Raw genomic sequence first — 25,401 nt, forward strand, 5'->3', positions numbered from 1 at the left:
GCACCGGCATAGATTTCACCCGTTTCACCTCTCATTACATCAATCACTCTCCGGTATGGATTTCGAACGGCGCCAGGAATTTTGCCGGTTTGCTCTGCAGCGCCTACAATATGATCCAACGTTTTTTCGAAAGAAATGGTTCAAATGGCTCTGAGCACTATGGGACTTAACTTCTGAGGTCATCAGTCCCCTAGAACTTAGAACTACTTAAACCTAACTAACCTAAGGACATCACACACATCCAAGCCCGAGGCAGGATTCGAACCTGTGACCGTAGCGGTCGCGGGGTTCCAGACTGTAGCGTCTAGAACCGATCGTCCACTCCGGCTGGCCAACGGTTTTTAAACGGGTGCTTTTTACTGGTGAAGCGAGTTTCACCAACCACGGTAATATGAATTTGCATAATATGCATTACTGGTCAATAGAAAACCCTCACTGGCTTCGACAGGTACAGCATCAGCAACCGTGGAGTGTTAACGTGTGGTGCGGCATCATCGGAAATGTTATTGTGGTGCCGTACGTCATTCCGGGTATACTAAATGGCAATAACTATGCACAGTCCCTGCGAAACGTTCTGGCCATTTTGCTGGAAGAGATACCACTAACTACGTGTCAGTGCATGTGGTTCCAACATGACGGCTGTCCTGCTCACTTTTCCCGTGCGTCTACAGAGCTGTTAAATGAAAAGTTCCCGGATTATTGGATAGGACGACGTGCTGAAGTGAAGTAGCCAGCCCGGTCTCCTGATTTGACCACTCTTGATTTTTTTTTCTGTGGGGAGCAATCAAACACAAAGTGTGTGCTCAAATACCAACTACGCCAGACGATATGAAGCAAAGTATGATCGAAGCGTGCGCTGATATCTCACGTGACACCCTCGCAGCCATTCACGAATCATTCGAACGACGACTACAAATGTGCATTGCAGCAGAGGGGAAGCATTTTGAGCACATGCTTCAGTAAAGTTTTGTATCATGTGCAGTACGTATTTTGCATCTTTTTGTGTATTTGCTTCGTATTGTGATCAATAGTAAATATTTTCGAATAAAAAACAAATACGTACGAAATAATTGTGACCAATAAGGGCTTCCTCATTTACATTTGTATTTCTGTTACTTAAAATGTATTAACATCTTGTAGTATTTTAGTACTGTATGTTGTCTATTATTTTGGTATCACAGTTGTGAAATAACTGAATAATATTTGCGCGATATCGTCAGTTAATTTTTGCGCAAAATATCGGAGTATGTGTTACTATTGTCGGGTAAATGGGCGTGTTGTGTAAGGACGGACTCGCGACGTTTACCGTATACTCTACACAACAGGAGAGGTCGCATTGGACAACGCCGCTTCGAAGGACGAACACGATACGAGAATGTCTCAAAAATTATTCGCCTAAATATTACGACGTACACATATTTGAAACCGACTTCTTAAGCCCATCATGTTACGCTAAAATTTAACATAGGTTCCATTTATAAAAAAACAAAGTTGGCCTCATACCTCTGTAATAAAAACTAGGATAAACATCAAATGTGGTGTATCCAAGTAGCCCCTGTCCCTGCAATTCACTGTCTAAACGGCATCTGTGTATCTATTACGGTTGGGGAGATACAAGGGGTTTAGCTGCCTCACCCTGTATACAGGGTGTTACAAAAAGGTACGGCCAAACTTTCAGGAAACATTCTTCACACACAAATAAAGAAAAGATGTTATGTGGGCATGTGTCCGGAAACGCTTAATTTCCATGTTAGAGCTCATTTGAGTTTCGTCAGTATGTACTGTAGTTCCTCGATTCACCGCCAGTTGGCCCAGTTGAAGGAAGGTAATGTTGACTTCGGTGCTTGTGTTGACATGCGACTCATTGCTCTACAGTACTAGCATCAAGCACATCAGTACGTATCAACAGGTTAGTGTCCATCACGAACGTGGTTTTGCAGTCAGTGCAATGTTTACAAATGCGGAGTTGGCAGATGCCCATTTGATGTATGGATTAGCACGGGGCAATAGCCGTGGCACGGTACGTTTGTATCGAGACAGATTCCCAGGACGAAGGTGTCCCGACAGGAAGACGTTCGGTGTCTTAGGGAGCACGGAACATTCCAGCCTATGACTCGCGACTGGGGAAGACCTAGAACGACGAGGACACCTGCAATGGATCAGGCAATTCTTCGTGCAGTTGACGATAACCCTAATGTCAGAGTCAGAGAAGTTGCTGCTGTACAAGGTAACGTTGACCACGTCACTGTATGGAGAGTGCTACGGGAGAACCAGTTGTTTCCGTACCATGTACAGCGTGTGCAGGCACTATCAGCAGCTGATTGGCCTCCACGGGTACACTTCTGCGAATGGTTCATCCAACAATGTGTCAATCCTCATTTCAGTGCAAATGTTCTCTTTACGGATGAGGCTTCATTCCAACGTGATCAAATTGTAAATTTTCACAATCAACATGTGTGGGCTGACGAGAATCCGCACGCAATTGTGCAATCACGTCATCAACACAGATTTTCTGTGAGCGTTTGGGCAGGCATTGTTGGTGATGTCTTGATTGGGCACCATGTTCTTCCACCTACGATCAATGGAGCACGTTATCATGATTTCATACGGGATACTCTACCTGTGCTGCTAGAACATGTGCCTTTACAAGTACGACACAACATGTAGTTCATGCACGATGGAGCTCCTGCACATTTCAGTCGAAGTGTTCGTACGCTTCTCAACAACAGATTCGGTGACCGATGGATTGGTAGAGGCGGACCAATTCCATGGCCTACACGCTCTCCTGACCTCAACCCTCTTGACTTTCATTTATGGGAGCATTTGAAAGCTCTTGTCTACGCAACCCCGGTACCAAATGTAGAGACTCTTCGTGCTCGTATTGTGGACGGTTGTGATACAATACGCCATTCTCCACGGCTGCATCAGCACATCAGGGATTCCATGCGACGGAGGGTGGATGCATGTATCCTCGCTAACGGAGGACATTTTGAACATTTCCTGTAACAAAGTGTTTGAAGTCACGCTGGTACGTTCTGTTGCTGTGTGTTTCCATTCCATGATTAATGTGATTTGAAGAGAAGTAATAAAATGCGCTCTAACATGGAAAGTAAGCGTTTCCGGACACATGTCCACATAACATATTTTCGTTCTTTGTGTGTGAGGAATATTTCCTGAAAGTTTGGCCGTACCTTTTTGTAACACCCTGTATAGTGTTTGGAAGACTTATCGCTGGTAATGAACTTACGTGTATGGAAGGTAGAATTGTGATTTCAAATGGTTCAAATGGCTCTGAGCACTATGGGACTCAACTGCTGTGGTCATAAGTCCCCTAGAACTTAGAACTACTTAAACCTAACTAACCTAAGGACAGCACACAACACCCAGCCATCACGAGGTAGAGAAAATCCCTGACCCCGCCGGGAATCGAACCCGGGAACCCGGGCGTGGGAAGCGAGAACGCTACCGCACGACCACGAGATGCGGGCAATTGTGATTTCAACAATGTGTGTGCGGAAACTAGGAATCAGTGACTGATAATTGATAACAAATTGAGCTGTTGGCTAAGAGCACACGGTCATTGTCAGACGCGATTGTGACCGACGGATGTGAGCTCTGCTATTGGTTAAGCAACGTGATTGCCGAAAGCTAATTGAGTGCGATAGTAGTTGACTAGTAGCTTACAACCTGTCGCTCTCGAGGCCGACGCAGAGGTACCCTGCGACGGGCGCCTCCTGGAGGTCTCCCAGCACGACGGACGTGTCCGAGCAGACCGACTCGCAGGAGGCGGCGCGCCGCAGCCCGGCCGGCACTTCGCACACCTCCAGGTCGGTGGCGGGCGCGCTGGGGGCGGCTGGGAGCGGCTGCTGCTGCGGCGGCGGCACTGGGGACGGCAGCGGCAGCGGCTGCGGCGGCGGCGCCAGCGGCGGCGGGGGCGGCGGCGGCGGCGGCGAGGGCGCGGGCCGCAGCGGCTGCGGCGGGATCGCCATGGCGCCCACGCCGGCCGCCGCCGCAGCCGCAGCCGCGCCCCCGAACCGCAGCGCCACCTCCAGGCTCGTGTCCGACTCCGCGCGCACCTGTCGGCACGCCAACCGCTGCAGCTACAGTCGCGCTCTACCAGAACTACGGTTCGCTAGTTTTGCTACGCTACATACAAGGATTACCGGTAGTATTGGTAGGGAAAGAAACACAAATGAATGTGTAAGAGAGAAAATGAGAGTCGACGACTTCTCGATGTTTTTTTGTTTTTTTTTGTTTTTGCACATAATTAGAGTTGCACATCATTCATTGCTAGTCCATTGTGTATTTTATATTCTTATTGAATATAAATTGCATTTTACTGTATAAGCAATAAAAATTAGCTGAAAGCGTAACTTTTGCGCCTTATGTAACCAAAGCAGTTACTTTTGGTGCATGCACAGTTTCCATGCGCAAACATAAAAAAATGTATACCTTCACCATAATCAAAGTTACTTATGAATAACACAAACATATTTTATGTGAGTTCGAGAAAGTATTGAAGCGATGTGTGATATGTTTTTGTTATGCGTCTTGAGGCGTAGCGCCATATAACGATCCTGTCTTGAAGGCGGCTAAGTGGGAGATGTGTCTCAGAGCTGTAGAGTGACAGATGGTGATGCGAGACTGGACGCGCACGTAGTTTATGTGTCAGCCGATAGAGGACAATATTGGATAGGGGGACTGTGATTTTAGTTTCGATTGTGCCCACTACAGTGCACTAAAGTAATAGAATGTTTTTCATAAACTGTTATAGTATTTTCATAAAGTGTTGTTATGTCTTTTTGCGTATGTAAAATGTTATAAATGTGTTTTAGCAGTATGAATGATGCGTGAGTGGGGATTAATGTTAATATGAAGATAAGTGTTTAACGAGTTATGTAGTAGGATTTAGTGTGGGATCATTTCGAAGAAGTATGGATATGAACAAAGGGGATTTTTATAGAATAGATTTGTAAAGTAAGTTTATGGTAAAGGGAAAGTTAATTCAGGTATAAATAACAATAGTAAATAACTTTATGCATAAGCAAAGCTTAAGCATATTACATAATTACGTCGGTAAAAAGTGCAGTCGTATTTCGCGATTGGTCATTGATGAAAAACGCGGATTGACGCGGGAGAATGTTGTTGTGCTATTGGCTGTTGAGTAAACTGACCAATGGTAAAGCAATATTCTTCGCGCGCTTTTCTCTGCTGGTAGAGAACACTTAGAGTATTCTAGGGGGGAGTCGAAGCCTAGCCATGAAAGAGATCGGACGTGTGCATTAATAGTTCTGATGGAAATGATAAGTTGCTGGATCTAGCAGGGTTTCATACATCAAAAGTGTGGTAAAGTGACGACATAATTACTCCGATGTGTGTGTAGAAATTTCGGAATTTTTAAGTGAATTTTGTGACGAGAAAAGACATATATTCCGCGTGGCGTATTGAGCAGGTCGGTGGCTAAAAACTGTGACTGCATTTGATACCGACAGACTTAATATTTGGCGAGCATTCTCAATCAAAAACAATGAGTATTTTTGTAGCTATTACGTTTTCTGGAAATGCAACACCATAAACTTTCTGACGTGAGTGAAAGGGATTGTGAGTGACTGTGTTAAGACTAGCACGGGCTTGGCAATGATACTTGTTCACCTAAGTTTCAGAATATATTAATTGAGGACAAAATTTCCAACCTTTCATTTCGTGTTTCTCCCGAAACGTAGATTGCTGATTTTAATTGCAGCCTGGTTCACGTCGAAGTACAGTAGGTTTCACTCGGCTTTCCTACTGATGATCTGCTGAGGCAATTTTCACAGGTAGGTGCAGGTTCGTCGTAAAGGGACGGAAAGAACCGCGCCGCCGCAGTCTTTCTTTTTAATTTTCCTTTTTGCTAGGGAAATTGTGTTCTCTAGCATTATATGATGAATCTCTATTGTTTGTTTTAATGCTACTACAACATCCTTCTGTTGCACCTTACAAATCAGCGATTTTCGGATAAAAGCTGAATTAAACATTGACACTTTCAGCTTTCCTATAAATACGGTTTATTCTTAATAACAGACAGGAGGATAACTATACCCGGCGCCTTATACATTGTAGCGCCAAAGAAACTGGTATAGCCATGCGTATTCAAATACAAAGGTACAGCGCTGCAGTCGGCAACTCCAATATAAGACAACAAGTGTCTGGCGCAGTTGTTAGATCGGTTACTGCTGCTACAATCGCAGGTTATCAAGATTTAAGTGAGTTTGAACGTGGTGCTGTAGTTGGCACACCAGCGATGGGACACAGCATCTCCGAGGTAGCGATGAAATGGGGATTTTCCCGTACCATCATTTCACGAGTGCACCGTGAATATCAGGATTCCGGTACAGCATCAGATCCCCGACATCGCTGCGGCCGGAAAAAGATTTTGCAAAAACGGGACCAACGACGACTGAAGAGAATCGTCCAACGTGACAGAAGTGCAACCCTTACTCAAATTGCTGCAGATTTCAATGAAAGGCCATCAACAAGTGGCAGCGTGCGAACCATTCAACGAAACATCATAGATATGGGCATTCGGAGCCGAAGCCCACTCGTGTACTCTTGATGACTGCACGAAACAAAGCTTAGCACCTCGCCTGGGCCCGTCAACACCGACATTTGACTGTTGATGATTAGAAACATGTTGCCTGGTCGGACGAGTTTCGTTTCAGATTGTATCGAGCGGATGGCCGTGTACGAGTATGGAGACAACCTCATGAATCCATGGACCCTGCATATCAGCAAGGGATTTTTCAAGCTGAGGGAGGCTCTGTAATGGTGTAGGGCGTGTGCAGCTGGAGTGATATGGGACCCATTATATATCTAGATACGACATGTGACACATACGTAGCGACCTGACTGATCACGTGCATTCATGTTTGTCCACTGTGCATTCCGACGGTCTTGGGCAATTCCAGCAGGATAATGCGACACCACACACGTCGAGGATTGCTACAGAGTGGCTCCAGGAACACTCTTTTGAGTTTAAACAGTTCTGCTGGCCACCGAACTCCCCAGACGTGAACATTATTGAGCATATCTGGGATGCCTTGCAACGTGCTGTTCAGAAGAGATCTCCACCACCTCGTACTCTTACGGATTTATGGACAGCCCCGCAGGATTCATGGAGTCAGTTCCCTCCAGCACAACTTCAGAAATTAATCGAGTACATGCCACGTCGTGTTGCGGCACTTCTGCGTGCTCTCGGGGGCCCTACACGATATTAGGTAGGTGTACCAGTTTCTTTGGCTCTCCAGTGTACGTCGTCATTGAGTTTGTAGACGGTTAGTCGCTTTCGGTTTTTAGGGTACTGCAATAAGACACTCATCGCATGTGTAATGAAAGAAATGCTAAAGTGGTAACGCCCGACAGGTATGCAACACACCCAGTGCACAGCTAATGCGGGTAGCACCGCAACTGACCAAAGCTACGAGGGCTATTCGGAAATTAAGGAACGATAGGTCCCGAAATGGAAACCACAGTAAAAATCAAAACTGTTTTATTTGCAACAGTTAGCTACACCTTCCAGATACTTCTCTATACAGTCGCCGCTCAGACTTAGACATCTCTCGTAGCGTTTTACCACTTTTTCAATTCCCTCGTTAAGGAAAACAGCCGCCAGTGCTTTTCGAGAACTTTCTACTCTGGACTGCAGCTCGTTGTCTGTGTCAAAATATTGTCTTTATACCTCAGGGGTAGCCAATTACGGGCTGTATTGTAGGTGATCAAACAAGTCCCATCGAAAACGCTGCAGGACCATCTTCATTGCCACTGCAGAGTGCTGCCGAGAGTTGTGTAGAATGAGCCGCACGACAGTTATGTTGTGTGAATTGCATAGCTTCAGGCGAAATCTTTCGCCAGGCCCTCATACTTGGCGGGAGACGATAATGTCTAGCCATCTTTACGTTCTCACGGTGAGCTCAGAACTTAAAAGAGAGACATGATGCGATCGTCGGGCGTAGTAGACACAGTGCCCTACGCATCCTCAATGCTTCATCAGAGTTTCACTGTATTTTCCATTTCGCGACAGATCGTTCCTTACTTTCCGAATAACCCTTGTACTATGGCAACTACCGTTGTCTACGCTTTCTTATGATAGTCTGCAGTAGCCTACAGTAGTTTTACAACTCTAACTGCAGTTCAAGCGCCGCAGATACCGATGGTCGTAGGCGGCACAAACATACCGATTTACAGTAAGGAACGGTTGCGTGATATGTTGAGCTGAAGAGAAGTTGAAAAATGTGTAAATCACGAGAAATGGCAATTGGTTTGAAAGTTTTACCACTACGAGCGTCTTTGGATGCTTGAACACATGAGTGATACGTATTCTTTCTCTACAAGAAGTTTTATTATTAGTAGACTGCAGTGTTGCCAAATCAGCTTTTCTAGAGCTGACTCTGGCTTCTTTATATGGTAGTTTAGCTAGCAAATGAGTAATTTAGTAGGCGTCCGTACATATGGCACTTTTCTAAATCATTTGCTTCTTTTCTGGATTTTTTTTCTTGACTATAGGGAAGCATTAAAACCTAAGTTTATTGAGGTAAAATTATCTGTAATGGACTAAGACTTCAAAACACTCTTCTGTATTCCATCAAAATCTAGACCCTGAATTAAAAAGCACAAGAAAGCAAAGTAAAGCTGTGTTGATGTGCCCTTCCAGCCTCATCAGCATATTCATACACAGATGAGAGCCCCACTGGAAACGCTGTTGAGCATAGCAGACATCAGCAAAGTATAGAAACTTCACAATAATAAAGGAAGCTGTTATAGGCAAAGCAGACTTTGATTTACGCAACATGAATCAGAAGTTATACGCTTCGCTGTTGCAATGCACAATGTGCCAGCGGCTGAACTGGAGTGAGGAACGGCGAACGTCTGTTCACAGCAGTAGTGTGCCAAGTGTAGGAAATAATGTAATGTTACAGTGCAGATATTGTGAATTTTGTTCTGTACATACATTATTTACATTTTTATTGTAAGAAATAGAAATTAATGGGAAAGAAACTGACTTAAAGATGTTCTTTTAAACACATTCTTGCCCAAAAATATGGGTTTTAAAAATGGGCTGATATTTTACTTGCAAATCATAGGATGAAACTTCAGATTGTTATATCTGCACTGGAAGTACAAGTGCATCCAGGAATCATTTCTTTAACAATATGCACAAGGTGCGGTCTAAATTCTCACTCATTTACCTTTCCAGAAGCTTTACATTTTTGGTTATCTATACATTTTCTCTCCAGCTATTAAAGCCATTGAAACGAAACGTCGTACAAGCATTTAATACTGAATGCAAAATCCTATGGAACAGTTATTTCCTGAAGTTGTTTTAAACTGATTTGCATACCTGTTGTTGTTGTTGTGGTCTTCAGTCCTGGGACTGGTTTGATGCAGCTCTCCATGCTACTCTATCCTGTGCAATCTTCTTCATCTCCCAGTACCTACTGCAGCCTACATCCTTCTGAATCTGCTTAGTGTATTCATCTCTTGGTCTACCTCTACGATTTTTACCCTCCACACTGCCCTCCAATGCTAAATTTGTGATCCCTTGATGCCTCAAAACATGTCCTACCAACCAATCCCTTCTTCTAGTCAAGTTGTGCCACAAACTTCTCTTCTCCCCAATCCTATTCAATACCTCCTCATTAGTTACGTGATCTACCCACCTTATCTTCAGCATTCTTCTGTAGCACCACATTTCGAAAGCTTCTATTCTCTTCTTGTCCAACTAGTTATCGTCCATGTTTCACTTCCATACATGGCTACACTCCATACAAATACTTTCAGAAACGACTTCCTGACACTTAAATCTATACCCGATGTTAACAAATTTCTCTTCTTCAGAAACGATTTCCTTGCCATTGCCAGTCTACATTTTATATCCTCTCTACTTCGACCATCATCAGTTATTTTACTCCCTAACTAGAAAAACTCCTTTACTACTTTAAGTGTCTCATTTACTAATCTAATTCCCTCAGCATCACCCGATTTAATTTGACTACATTCCATTATCCTCGTTTTGCTTTTGTTGATGTTCATCTTATATCCTTCTTTCAAGACACTGTCCATTCCGTTCAACTGCTCTTCCAAGTCCTTTGCTGTCTCTGACAGAATTACAATGTCATCGGCAAACCTGAAAGTTTTTACTTCTTCTCCATGAATTTTAATACCTACTCCGAATTTTTCTTTTGTTTCCTTTACTGCTTGTTCAATATACAGACTGAATAACATCGGGGAGAGGCTACAACCCTGTCTCACTCCTTTCCCAACCACTGCTTCCCTTTCATGCCCCTCGTCTCTTATAACTGCCATCAGGTTTCTGTACAAATTGTAAATAGCCTTTCGCTCCCTGTATTTTACCCCTGCCACCTTCAGAATTTGAAAGAGAGTATTCCAGTTAACATTGTCAAAAGCTTTCTCTAAGTCTACAAATGCTAGAAACGTAGGTTTGCCTTTTCTTAATCTTTCTTCTAAGATAAGTCGTAAGGTTAGTATTGCCTCACGTGTTCCAACATTTCTACGGAATCCAAACTGATCTTCCCCGAGGTCCGCTTCTACCAGTTTTTCCATTCGTCTGTAAAGAATTCGCGTTAGTATTTTGCAGCTGTGACTTATTAAACTGATAGTTCGGTAATTTTCACATCTGTCAACACCTGCTTTCTTTGGGATTGGAATTATTCTATTCTTCTTTGAAGTCTGAGGGTATTTCGCCTGTCTCATACATCTTGCTCACCAGATGTTAAAGTTTTGTCATGACTGGCTCTTCCAAGGCCATCAGTAGTTCTAATGGAATGTTGTCTACTCCCGGGGCCTTGTTTCGACTCAGGTCTTTCAGTGCTCTGTCAAACTCTTCACGCAGTATCTTATCTCCCATTTCGTCTTCGTCTACATCCTCCTCCATTTCCATAATATTGTCCTCAAGTACATCGCCCTTGTATAAACCCTCTATATACTCCTTCCACCTTTCTGCCTTCCCTTCTTTGCTTAGAACTGGGTTGCCATCTGAGCTCTTGATATTCATACAAGTGGTTCTCTTCTCTCCAAAGGTCTCTTTAATTTTCCTGTAGGCAGTATCTATCTTACCCCTAGTGAGACAAGCCTCTATATCCTTACATTTGTCCTCTAGCCATCCCTGCTTAGCCATTTTGCACTTCCTGTCGATCTCATTTTTGAGACGTTTGTATTCCTTTTTGCCTGCTTTATTCACTGCATTTTTATATTTTCTCCTTTCATCAATTAAATTCAATATTTCTTCTGTTACCCAAGGATTTCTATTAGCCCTCGCCTTTTTACCTACTTGATCGTCTGCTGCCTTCACTACTTCATCCCTCAGAGCTACCCATTCTTCTTCTACTGTATTTCTTTCCTCCATTCCTGTCAATTGTTCCCTTATGCTCTCCCTGAAACTCTCTACAACCTCTGGTTCTTTCAGTTTATCCAGGTCCCATCTCCTTAAATTCCCACCTTTTTGCAGTTTCTTCAGTTTCAATCTGCAGTTCATAACCAATAGATTGTGGTGAGAATCCACATCTGCCCCTGGAAATGTCTTACAATTTAAAACCTGGTTCCTAAATCTCTGTCTTACCATTATATAATCTATCTGATACCTTTTAGTATCTCCAGGATTCTTCCAGGTATACAACCTTCTTTTATGATTCTTGAACCAAGTGTTAGCTATGATTTAGTTATGCTCTGTGCAAAATTATACAAGGCGGCTTCCTCTTCCATTTCTTCCCCCCAATCCATATTCACCTACTATGTTTCCTTCTCTCCCTTTTCCTACTGACGAATTCCAGTCACCCATGACTATTAAATTTTCGTCTCCCTTCACCACCTGAATAATTTCTTTTATCTCGTCACACATTTCTTCAATTCCTTCATCATCTGCAGAGCTAGTTGGCATATAAACTTGTACTACTGTAGTAGGCATGGGCTTTGTGTCTATCCTGGCCACAATAATGCGTTCACTATGCTGCTTGTAGTAGGTAACCCGCACTCCTATTTTTTTATTCATTATGAAACCTACTCCTGCATTACCCCTATTTGATTTTGTATTTATAACCCTGTATTCACCTGACCAAATGTCTTGTTCCTCCTGCCACTGAACCTCACTAATTTCCACTATATCTAACTTTAACCTATCCATTTCCCTTTTTAAATTTTCTAACCTACCTGCCCGATTAAGGGATCTGACAGTCCACGCTCCGATCCGTAGAACGCCAGTTTTCTTTCTCCTGATAATGACGTCCCCTTGAGTAGTCCACGCCCGGAGATCCGAATGGGGGACTATTTTACCTCCGGAATATTTTACCCAAGAGGACACCATCATCATTTAATCATACAGTAAAGCTGCATGTCCTCGGGAAAAATTACGGCTGTAGTTTCCCCTTGCTTTCAGCCGTTCGCAGTACCAGCACAGCAAGGCCGTTTTGATTAATGTTACAAGGCCAGATCAGTCAATCATCCAGACTGTTGCCCCTGCAACTACTGAAAAGGCTGCTGCCTCTCTTCAGGAACCACATGTTTGTCTGGCCTCTCAACAGATACCCCTCCGTTGTGGTTGCACCTACGGTACGGCCATCTGTATCGCTGAGGCACGCAAGCCTAATATGATTAAATGTGAATAAATTATTTTTCAAGAACTTCAGTCCAAAGAAAAAGTCCATAAGAATAAAAGCAGCCTTGATTATATTTTGGCTTGTCTGTGTATAATATTTTATTCACTTGTTCTTCAGAAAGTTAGACTTACGTAACAATATCTACCTTCCTGCATTTTCGTAGACATACTGCCCCCTCTTACGAGTAAATACCTTGCAGCGTATAATTTCTGCAAATATAAAAATGCACAATTATACACTTTGTTTTATTTCAGCTTTTTTGTAGACACATTTCGCTTATTTTGTTTTGGAGAGTTGGTAGTAATGGTAGAGAGCGTGTGAGTCGACTGCAGGGAGAGAGTTGTGTCGCCGCTGAGTGTGGAACTTTGATGGCAGACGTGCCGTAAAGAGCATGAATTTTATTTGAGATGTTCCCTGGTGTGACTGAAGAAAGAGGACTTTTTTGAGATGGTTTTATAGATAGGCGACGCTTTTGGAAGAAGGTAGTATGTTTGGAGTTTTATTTGTTACAAGAACTAGCAGAGTTATTATTGTAAGTAAAGATTACATCGTGTTTAACAATATGTACGCGGCTTGTCCCGGGGGAGGTTCGAGTCCTCCCTCGGGCATGGGTGTGTGTGTTTGTCCTTAGGATAATTTAGGTTAAGTAGTGTGTAAGCTTAGGGACTGATGACCTTAGCAGTTAAGTCCCATAAGATTTCACACACATTTGAACATTTTTTTTGAACAATATGTACGTTTTGGTTCTGGGGCGAATTAACAGCCATGTATTAAGAATCTTGATTATTATTAATCACGCTCTACCTTCTGTTAAAAGTATTTCACTAGGAAAGCAAAAAGTAAATTTTACGCAATTTAAATATTATTCGTATGAGTTAATTTTTATGGAGGATTGCAATGCTAGGAAAAAATCATAGTTCATGTTGGTGCGAATCACTTTTGTGCAATTAAAAGGAATTTTATAGAATTTCAAAATATCGATTCATTCATTTGCAAATATTTCACTAAAATTTATCCTCACTGTTTGAATCAAAAGTGTAGCTTTACTGCACTCTCACGACTTCTACTATTGCGTGGTCAGTTAGCTGCGTTTTTGGAAAGGTACCAGATTCTCATTTGGCAAAGCAGCCTAAAGTAAGACAAGGCAAATAACCGCGCAGTGCAATTCACCACAGCGCGTTGTTACTACTGAACAAGACATAGAAGAACTGAATTATTCCTTGCAAGCTATGAAAAAATTTTAGGGCCTAAGAAAACCTTTTCATATTTGCAAAATTTTAGTATAATTCAGTAGATGCAGTTTCTAACAGGGCCAAATTTCAAGACGCAGCAGTTATTCATTTTGCGTGATTGTTTGATGAGGAGGCATTCTGCATATGACTTATAGCCATTCTTTGTATTCAGTTTCATTTACACATAGATTCAGTTTAGTGTAATTGGCACCATACACATGAATAGTAAATTACGCAGCTGATGTTCGTATTCAAATACAGGTTAGCGAATGTTAGTCTAGATCAGAGTACATGGACGACACTGTAATCGAAATTTAAAAGCGAGAGGTCTTGACACACCAAATTTCCACTTACGGAGTTTAAGCGTAAAAGTTTCAATATAGAGAGAAAAGCAAACGTTTTAATATTTGCAAAATTTTCGTATAATTCAGTAGATGCAGTTTCTAACAGGGCCCAGTTTCAATACGCAACAGTTAGCCATTTTGCGTGATTGTTTGATGAGGAGGCATTCTGCATATGACTAATAGCCATTCTTTGTATTCAGTTTCATTCACACATAGATTCAGTTTAGTGTAATTGGCACCATACACATGAATAGTAAATTATGCAGCTGATGCTCGTAACCAAATGCAGGGTAGCGAAGGTTAGACTAGATCAGAGTACATGGACGACACTGTAATCGAAATTTAAAAGCGAGAGGTTTTGACATACACAATTTCCACTTACCGAGTATAAGCGTAAAATTTTCAAACTAGCAAGAATTTGGATTCAAAGGTGTCGAAGAGCTCGCTAGATGACGAGGTCCCATACTCCGCGAACCGTAGGGAACGATGCGGGAGACCCGCACCGCCGACTAGGCAAGGTCGTAGGGGAGGTGGTTGCCATTGCCTCCTCCGACCGTAAAGGGGATGAATGATAATGATGAAGACAACACAACAACACCCAGTCATTTCGAGGCAGGGAAAATCCCTGACCCCGCCGGGAATCGAACCCGGGACACCGTGCGTGGGAAGCGAGAACGCTACCGCAATGCCAGGAGCTGCAAACACTCGCTAGAGGCGAGCAACAAACTCGCATTAGGACCAGGATTGGGAAGAAACTCGGCCGTGTCCTTTCCGTGTCGCTGATGATGAGATCTACCTATACTGTCTGAGCCGGCCGGTGTGTCCGAGCGGTTCTAGGCGCTTCAGTCTGGAACCGCGTGACCGCTACGGTCGCAGGTTCGAATCCTGCCTCGGGCATGGATATGTGCGATGTCCTTAGGGTAGTTAGGTTTAAGTAGTTCTAAGTTCTAGGGGACTGATGACCTCAGCTGCTAAGCCCCATAGTGCTCAGAGCTATTTGAACCATTTTTTTTAATACTGTCTGATCAAATGCATCTGGACAGACCTATGTAACGTGGAACTGACCACTAGATGTCACGAGAGGCGGGTCAGTAACAGCAAAATATGTAGGCCAGGTGAGCTCAGTGACTTCGAACGTGGACTAGTCACTGGATAACATCTGAATAATCAAATCGTCAGAGAGATTTTAAACCTTCTAAAGCTGATCAAGTCGACTGCTAGTGATGTCATTATGAAGTGGAAACGCGAAGGAACAACCAAAATTTAACCAAGACCATGCAGACCCCATGTACTGACAGACGGGAAACGCCGAGGGCGGTTTTAAGAAATTGAGTGAAATCAGCGGAGGGAATCACTCGTGAGTTCAAAGGAATACCGGCATTTCAGCTAGATGAATGCTGCGCGTAGGGAGTTAAAAAGAAAAGTGTAGTCTGTGATGGTCGACAAGCTCCTGACCAGTCACACATTTCTCCAGTCAGTGCTAAGCGATGCTTGAGGTGGTGTAAAGAGCGACGCCGCTGGGCAGAGTACGTCTCGAAACTAGTGATCTGTAGTGATGAATCACGCTATACCCTGTCGCAATAGGGTAGAAAGGGTTTCCAGCTCTCGCCTATGAGGGTACGAAATACACCTCGGAACACTGCCGAACAGGATTGTGCGGAGGCACAATGTTGAACAGGCGTAGAGATATCCAAATCACTACTGGCCATTAAAATTGCTACACCAAGAAGAAATGCAGATGATAAACGGGTATTCCTTGGACAAATATATTATACTATAACTGACATGTGATTACATTTTCAGGCAGTTTGGGTGCATAGATACTGAGAAATCAGTACCCAGAACAGCCACCTCTGGCCGTAATAACAGCCTTGATACGACTGGGCATTGAGTCAAACAGAGCTTGGATGGCGTGTACAGGTACAGTAGCCCATGCAACTTCAACACGATACCACAGTTCATCAAGAGTAGTGACTGGTGTATGGTGAAGAACCAGTTGCCCGACCACCATGGACCACACGTTTTCAATTGGTGACAGATCTGGAGTATGTGCTGGTCAGGGCAGCAGTCTAACATTTTCTGTATCCAAAAAGGCCCGTACAGGACCTGCAACATGCGGTCGTGCATTATCCTGTTGAAGTGTAGGGTTTCGCAGGGATAGAATGAAGGGTAGAGCCACGGGTCGTAACACATCTGAAATGTAACGTCCACTGTTCATAGTGCCGTCAATGCGAACAAGAGGTGGCCGAGACGTGTGACCAATGGCATCCCATACCATAACGCCGGGTGATACGCCAGTATGGCGATGACGAGTACACGCTTCCAATGTGCGTTCACCGCGATGTCGCCAAACACGGATGCGACCATCATGATGCTGTAAACAGAACCTGGATTCATCGGAAAAAATGACGTTTTGCCATTCCTGCACCCAGGTTCGTCGTTGAGTACACCATCGCAGGCGCTCCTATCTGTGATGCAGCGTCAAGGGTAACCGCAGCCATCGTCTCCGAGCTGATAGTCCATGCTGCTGCAAACGTCGTCGAACTGTTCGTGCAGATTGTTGTTGTCTTGCAAACGTCTCCATATGTTGACTCAGGGATCGAGACGTGGGTGCACGATCCGTTACAGACATGCGGATAAGATGCCTGTCATCTCGACTGCTAGTGATACGAGACCGTTGGGATCCAGCACGGCGTTCCGTATTACCCTCCTGAACCCACAGATTCCATATTCTGCTAATAGCCAGTGGATCTCGACTAACGCGAGCAGCAATGTCGCGATACGATAAACCGCAATCGCGATGGGCTACAATCCGACCATTATCAAAGTTGGAAACGCGATGGTACGCATTTCTCCTCCTTACACGAGGCATCACAACAACGTTTCAGCAGGCAACGCCGGTCAACTGCTATTTGTGTATGAGAAATCGGTTGGAAAGTTTCCTCACGTCAGCACGTTGTAGGTGTCGCCACCGGCGGCAACCTCGTGTGAATACTCTGAAAAGCTAATCATTTGCATATCACAGCATCTTCTTCCTGTCGGTTAAATCTCGCGTCTGTTGCACGTCATCTTCGTTTTGTAGCAATTTTAATGGCCAGTAGTGTAGTACACTCACAGGTGAACGTTATTGTATCGCTCTACTCCTTCCCCGTGTCTTTCGATTCAGATGTACATTCGACCTTTGCTTTGTTTTTAAGGATGACAATCCGCAACCACATCGAACTACGCCGGTGGAGGAGTTATTGTCTTAAATCCCATCAACCACGTATGGGTTACGTTGGGGAGACGTATTGCAGCACATTCATGTGCACTAACGACCATCCAGCAATTTTCTCATTTATGGTTATAATGTACGTACTTATAGAGTGTCTGTATGCCCACAACACAACGAACTTCAGATACGCTTTCATGACTGAAGGAGCAGACACTGTTACTGACGGTTACAGCCGTTTAAACTTTACGAAATTGATTCACATGCACCGACTATGCACTGACCTCGCCGGCCGAAGTGGCCGTGCGGTTAAAGGCGCTGCAGTCTGGAACCGCAAGACCGCTACGGTCGCAGGTTCGAATCCTGCCTCGGGCATGGATGTTTGTGATGTCCTTAGGTTAGTTAGGTTTAACTAGTTCTAAGTTCTAGGGGACTAATAACCTCAGCAGTTGAGTCCCATAGTGCTCAGAGCCATGCACTGACCTCAGCTGTTTTCGACATATATGGAAGAGTGGATCGTCCTTGAGGTGTGCCCGGGTAGCCGAAGTTGTTAAGCAGACCACTTGCAAGAAGCGGGAAATCCAGGTTCGAGTCATGGTCCGGCACAAATTTTCGTGTGTCACCAACAGCTGTAGTCAATAGATAGTCGCAGAATGCGGATCTATTTCGTAATGCGTACAACACCTGTCAACCGCTATGGTGGAAGAATGGAAATCCCCCGCCCCCCGCGAGAACCCATTGCCTCCTCCCCCCCCCCCCCCCGGCCAGTATGGTAGCACGTTGCAGAGCATACACTGCCATCTGTGATGACCACAAACCCTATTGGGAACCTTTTCAACGGACCATCATAAATCGCGATGACTTCAGTGTGATTACTGTCTTTGAACAAAAACGTCATGTATGTCCGTCTCATTGCGTATTTCTTTGAGCTACTTTCTGTACTATGCTGTAGTTGTTCCTTCTATGTATGTTCCAAAGTTTGTAACGCCGGAAATGCATATATGATTTTGTAACTAGCTGTAAGATTTCATAAATATGTGATTTACTAGTCATTGCCGATGTACTTAGACGCTGTTTTAAGTTTCAGGCTAGTACATGCGTGTGATGATGGACATTGTTGAGTTATCCACTGTGATAGTGTTAATGGACTCCTTGAGATTACTCGGGAGTGAGTTTTACCGAAAGAATTCAGTGAAACGGACGTTGTGGAAACGCCGTTTCGCAGAAAAGTGAGATCAAGCGTGCCGCACAGGCGGGCGCAACAATATTGGCGAGGCGGAGCCGCTGTCGGCTCTTGTGCCGCTGTCGGCATTCTTTGCACTTGCGGGTACGGAAGGCGGAGTTGTTTTTCTTCCCGGACAGCTGATGTGAAGGAATTCTGCTTTCAATATTTATGTTTTGTCGATCTGCTGTATATTATTTTCTTGTTTAGCGTTAAGTGGACTCTCATGGCGTATTTTGGCGTATTTTGATCTACCTGTTTTTATGACCATGCACTCTGATTAATTTTGTAAATAGTATTCTATTTCTTGATACTGATACGAATTTCGCTGATTTTAGAATAGCTAAACCATTTTCTATGTTTTCTATGAATTTTAATATATTGTCAACCTGTTTTCTTTTGTGTAAGATGACAGAGTGGAATAAGATTAGGAGTGTCTCCACTCAATTATTATGGTCTAAAAATTGGTTTATGGTTAATTAGACGAATGCTAAATTTTGTTGATCTTTTGAGCATATGCATTTCCACTGTTTCTTTTTTGGGACATTTTCTGAGTCTGTTTAGGTTACACGAACATCCTCAGACAATGTGGGGCACGTGTAACGCCGGAAATGCATGTCCTCCTATTTCCATCTATTGTACTGTAATTTTTTTCCTTGTTTGTTACCTCAAGATATGACATTCCTGTGTCTTTATAATATATTGTAATTGTTTTACTATTTGTATATATATATATATATATATATATATATATATATATATATATATATATATATATATATATATATATTTATGTCGATGTATAATTGATTGTTTTGTAAATATTATTTGTATTTTTACGCTGGGTCTTGCCTAGGGAAAACTATGCTATCGAACGAATACATCGATAGGTCGTGTGGAGAACCAAAGTGTTTAGGATCTTTGGTAGTGTTAACTCTGCCGCGTGGAGCGCGGGCAGAGCAGAGAGAGTCTGGCTGGGGTAGTGCAGTGGAGCAGGTGTGTTGTGTGACGCTCCCGCGAGTTGCCGCGCTTTCGGGATTGGGCAGCATGTAATTGCGCTCGACTTGCTATGATAGTTTCTGACACGGTGTCGCGGACGGGAAGCATTAGCTGGCGCACATCAAGAGCCCGTTTCGCCTGGTGACCGTGTCGAGAAGAAGGCGCGCCAACATCCAGCTTTTGCAACAGCGACGGCCGACAATGAATGACTGTCGCCACCTCCTCGATCGACGGCTTCAAACCTTCAATCAACCAACAAGGAAGACTGGAAGTACGTAAAGTTTTAGAGCTGTATGGCAGACCTCAGCTTTTAAAACTGTTCAAATCACAAAATTACAGCAACGTAGCATGAACCTTTGTTGCTCATTGTCCCAATTGCATCACCAAGCAGGGTCCCTTCCTTTTCCGGAATGAACCCGAGTGTCGTTGAAATTCAAACGCCAGCATTAAAGCAATATTATTCTATTTCACAATTTCAAAGTTCAGTTAAGGTATTCATAGCTGGCTACAATATTTAGATTACACAAGCACAAAATAAGAGTGCTAGTTTTGTTACCGTATCTTAGCTTACCTGTGACTGCAGCTCAGCTTGGTACGTACTAAATTTTACTATCGTTAATTGTTCAGAATCATTTAATTCAAGTTCAAAGTTAAATCTCTTATTCCTAAATTGCGTAGATTCAAGTAGCTTTTGAAATGATTGTGGAGGTAGTCCAAGACTAACCGTATTTTACTGAATTTCGATGTGCTTCAGAAAGAAAGCTCACTATTAACTTCAGTCACTAAATTAACTTTCGATTTTCCGGTTTTATTAATTCTTTTGCTAAATTAAGTCAGTGTGTAGCGAAATTTATTACTTCTGACAAACTTTCAGTTTTCACACTACACGTGTCAACCTCAGTTGCTACGCTTCTAGTGCTAATTATATGTGTAATAACCTTTCTTTTTCAGTTACTATAGTAATTGTCCTTAGAACTGGCGACCGTAATTTCCCCCAAATCTCAAATATCTAATTACCGCTAGTTAACTGTTAACGTGACGGCCGCACATTTACTTTCTTTATTAACTTTACCCCTTTTCAAAATTAATTTCCACCAGTTTCATTTGCATTTTTCCTTTCATAAAGATGTAACCCTTTCCTCCCTCTTTACCGACAAATTAGCTTCGGTGACGATTGCTTTTCCCAAATTTCCATTAGGTACACGCGGTTTAATTTTTCACTGTCATTAAGGTCGATAAGTGAGGGGGAGGTTACAAGTTCCATCGAGCTATATTACTTGGCAGTGACAAATCATGCCGAAGTTACTTTCGTCCTTCAGTTTTGCACAGCAGTGTAATACATCGATTGAACGGGGCTGTAAGGTGGTGGAAAGGCTAAAACATGAGAAAACAAAAACGGAAAACAATAGAAAAATGTAAAAATTAAAATCAAACAGGAAGTTACCGCGATGTCTATAAAACAATTCCACTGATCTGACGATTACTGAATAGAAATTAGATTTTGTCTAGGCAAAGTATTACGGAAGATATCGATGCATCTATATCAATGTTTTCATATTATAATAATAATTAAATCATAGTGTTTTAAGTAAAAATAGTTAACAGAACCGAGATGTTTCCTGTAGAGGAACAACTCATTGAAGGAAAGCATTTAAAAACAGACCAAAACAAAGCCATCACTCAGTGCGTATGTCAGAGAACTGCACAGAATGGGGACGGTTCTAATTTTGCACATTTGACAACTTACGTTAATTAAAAGTTACCACTTTGTAGGTTTTGCAGATTTTGTGTGTAGGTAGTGGAACATCTTGGGGGAGGAATTATAAAAAAAACAGTTGTCAGGAGGAAGTGGTGAGGGGCGCGTGCTCCTAGTCAGTGTCCTCCGCTCTACAGTCTGGCGAAACGTGGGATGCTGCGCATTTGTGACGCACGCGCGCCCTGGCTGGCACATTCTCGCTCCAGCTGCGCCCTCGCGTGTGGGCAGCAGTCGCGGCACCAAGGCGGCCGGAGCGCTCTTTTCCCCACGGACGGATGAACGCTTTGATCGCTTCACGGGAGCCGCTACCCTACCACAGCCACGTGGGCAGCTGCGAAAATTGCAGCATCAGTGACGGAAGTAGAAGGATCCGCACTGTGTGCACACACAAGTTGTCGCTGCTTTTGCTCGCCTTTTGAAGACGGCGATACGGGACTGATACCTCTACTTAAACACTGGAAAAGACATTTCCTCAATTACGCGTGAAGTCTGGGATCATGGTACGACATCTTGCAAACGTCTCGATTAAAAGCCAAATGCTACGGAGTATGTATAAAGTAAATTACCGACCGCTGATTTGTTTCACCGTTTTACTGTAAATCCTTCCACCCCACGGACCATGGACCTTGCCACGTTGTTTGGCTTGCGTGCATCAGTGATACAGATAGCTGTACTGTAAGTGTAACCACATCGGAGGGGTATCTGTGCAGAGGCCAGACTAATACATGGTTTTTTTTAAGAATTGAAACAATCTTTTCAATAGTTGCAACGACAGCGGTCTGGATGATTGACTGATCTCGCCTTGTAACATAGTCTTGCTACAGGTTGACAATTGCTGAACTGTATGAAATAAAACCGTCATAACTTCTGAACGGTTTGCGTCAGGACATTCAAACTGCACGATTGGCAGCGGGGCATGATGGGAACTAGCATAGTTGTTTGCAGATGACACTGTAATTTACCGTCTAGTAAAGTCATCAGACGATCAAATCCAATTACAAAATGATCGAGAGAGAATTACTGTATGGTGCGAAAATTGGCAATTGGCACTAAATAAAGAAAAGTGCGAGGTTTTCCACATGGGTACTAAAAGAAATCCGATAAATTTTGGGTGTACAATAAATCGCACAAATCTACGGGCTGTCAATTCAACTAAATACCTAGGAATTACAATTACGAGCAACTTAAATTGGAAAGACCACATAGATAATATTGTGAGGAAGGCGAAACAAAGACTGCGCTTTGTTGGCAGAACACTGCGACAAACCCACTAAAGAGACAACCTACATTACACTTGTGCGTCCTCTGTTGGAATATTGTTGCGCCGTATGGGATCCTTACCAGGTAGGATTGACGGAGGACATCGAAAACGTGCAAAGAAGGGTAGCTCGTTTCGTGTTATCGCGCAATAGGGGTAAGGATGTCACTGATTTGATACGAGAGTTGGGGTGGCAGTCACTGAAACAAAGGCGGTTTTCTCCGCGGCGAGATCTATTTACGAAAATTCATTCACCAACTTTCTCTTCCGAATGCGAAAATATTTTGTTGACACCCACCTATGTAGGGAGAAAAGATCATCACAATAATATAAGAGAAATCAGAGCTCGAACGGAAAGATTTAGGTGTTCCTTTTTCCCACGCGCCATTCGAGAGTGGAATGGTAGAGAAGTAGTATGAAAATGGTTCGATGAACCCTCTGTCAGGCACTTCAGTGTGAATTTCAGAGTGACCATGTAGGTGTAGATGTAGAGGTAGATGGTTTAGCGACGAAGCCCACTTTCATTTCGTCAATAAGCACACTTGGTGCATTTCGGGGACTGAGAATCCGCATTTCGTGATCGAGAGTCTCTTCACTCTCAACGGGTGGCTGTGTGGTGTGCCATGTCCAGTCACTGAATAATCGGTGCGATGTTCCTTGAAGGCACGGTGACTACCGAACGGTTCGTGAAGATTTTGGAAGATGATTTCATCCCCATTGTCCAAAGTGGCCCTTATTTCGACAAGATGTACTTCATGTAAGACAGAGCTCGATCCCATCGAAGCAGGAGAGTCTTTGATGTACTGGAGGAGCACTTTGGGGACCGCATTCTGGCTCTGGGGTACCCAGAGGTCACTGCCTTGGGGCCTCGATTGTCTGCCTTATTCTTCAGGTCTGAACACATGCGACTCTTTTTTGTGGGGCTATATTAAATACAGCAATAGCCCCAAAACCATTACTGAGCTGAAAACAGCCACTCAGGAGGTCATCGACAGCATCGATATTCCGACACTCCAGCGGGTCATGCGGAAATTCGCTCATCGTCTGCGCCACATCATCACCAATGATGGCAGGCATATGGAACATGTCATAACCTAAATCCGAATATCTATAGTGACATTTACATGTTGAATAAAGTGTGTGCACGCCGTGGTTTGTAACTAATTTACTTTTCTTTTCGTATAGTTCAATAATTATCATCCTGTACGTTGGTGGTCCTGTAACTAGCCGGTTAATATTGTAGGAACTTACTTCCGTTTGAATTATTGGTTCAAATGGCTCTGAGCACTATGGGACTCAACTGCTGAGGTCATTAGTCCCCTAGAACTTAGAACTAGTTAAACCTAACTAACCTAAGGACATCACAAACATCCATGCCCGAGGCAGGATTCGAACCTGCGACCGTAGCGGTCTTGCGGTTCCAGACTGCAGCGCCTTTAACCGCCTGGCCACTTCGGCCGGCGTTTGAATTATTATTCCAGTTTCTCGTACAATGTGCACATGGCCTGATGTGAAATAAATCGAGCACAAATTTAAACCTCAACGCCATTTCTTGCCTGTTCACCTTACGTTAACAGAAATTCGTACCGCGTTAACATTAGTAAACCGGTACTGACAATGTTATGCCACCAGTTGTCAAATGTGTGATTTTTTAGCACAAAGCGTTTCGGGACTACTTTATCTCTTAATCAAATGTTATCAAACAAGGAAACCAATCAATAAATCACAATAGCACACGCAGTGACAACCATATTTATACAGTTCTGTGGTACAACATACCTTACAGGGTCTATGCCATTAGACTCCGTCAAAAGCAAAAACCCAGCAGCAAACATGCATTGTCAGAGATAAAACTCTCCTTAGAATATCTCGTGTTGGCGTGTGAACACTCTCAAGGAATCGTTGTAAAACTAAAGGCAGCCGCTTTCACCTACCAAATACAATACTTCTTGCAACGCATGTGTTACAGCTCCACCGATGATACTGTCTATCATAAAATCTATGAACATTCCTAGCAGATACTAAAAACCAGTTCTAAACCTATGTTGCAACGAGTACATCCACATAGAACGACCAACAGAACAAATAAATCCTACTGCTGCTAATGGGAATGCCTAATGGCACAGAAGAAGGTACGTAATACGACAGGGAGATATAAATATTTTTATATGGTTGGCAGTACGTGTAGTATTGATTGGCTTCCTTGTTTTATAGCATTTGATAATGAGCTAACATAGTTCCGAAAAAAGTTGTGCTAAAAGTATCACACTTTCGACAACTGGTGGCGTAACATTCTCAATACCGATTTATGAGTCAGTTGTACGATGGCTTCACAACAGACAGCAATAATAACACCAACTTCCTGAAAATATATGTTTCTGACTATTCCATGTTCACATCACAACTCTTTCTCTTTGTTAGGCCTCAAAAACTACAACTGATAACAATACTTATGCTCTAAAGGCGCGCGAAGCCAAAGACACTCTCGTTACTTGTCACCTACAAAGATATTACAAAACCATGCAAAAAGGCACGCATTATAGTAATATTACATGCAGAAATTCATACGGGAGGCAACCGCTTACGATGTTCCACTGATAACGGTTGAAAGCAAAGGAAAATTACGGCCTCTGTGTTTTTCGAGGACATGCAGCTCAACTGTATGGCTTAATGACGATAGCATTCTCTTGCGTAAAACATTTCGAAGATAAAATAATTGCCGATTTGGATCTCCG

The 25,401-nt window shown here is 43.3% G+C and overlaps 1 protein-coding gene across 1 annotated transcript in view; it reads right to left on the bottom strand.

The window, feature by feature from the left end:
* Nucleotides 1-12,799, bottom strand: part of LOC126252385 (synaptotagmin-12-like) — a 45,941-nt gene extending 33,142 nt beyond the window's left edge. The window contains exons 1-3 of the mRNA XM_049953276.1: nt 12,776-12,799; nt 3,960-4,076; nt 3,688-3,905 (exon numbers count right to left, since the gene is read on the bottom strand). Coding sequence (XP_049809233.1) covers nt 3,688-3,905; nt 3,960-4,076; nt 12,776-12,799 — 359 coding nt within the window. The remainder of the gene's footprint in view (nt 1-3,687; nt 3,906-3,959; nt 4,077-12,775) is intronic.
* Nucleotides 12,800-25,401: the final 12,602 nt, after the last annotated feature.

The sequence above is a fragment of the Schistocerca nitens genome, chromosome 4 (genome assembly GCF_023898315.1).
Source record: "Schistocerca nitens isolate TAMUIC-IGC-003100 chromosome 4, iqSchNite1.1, whole genome shotgun sequence".
In the NCBI taxonomy this organism is placed as follows: domain Eukaryota; kingdom Metazoa; phylum Arthropoda; class Insecta; order Orthoptera; family Acrididae; genus Schistocerca; species Schistocerca nitens.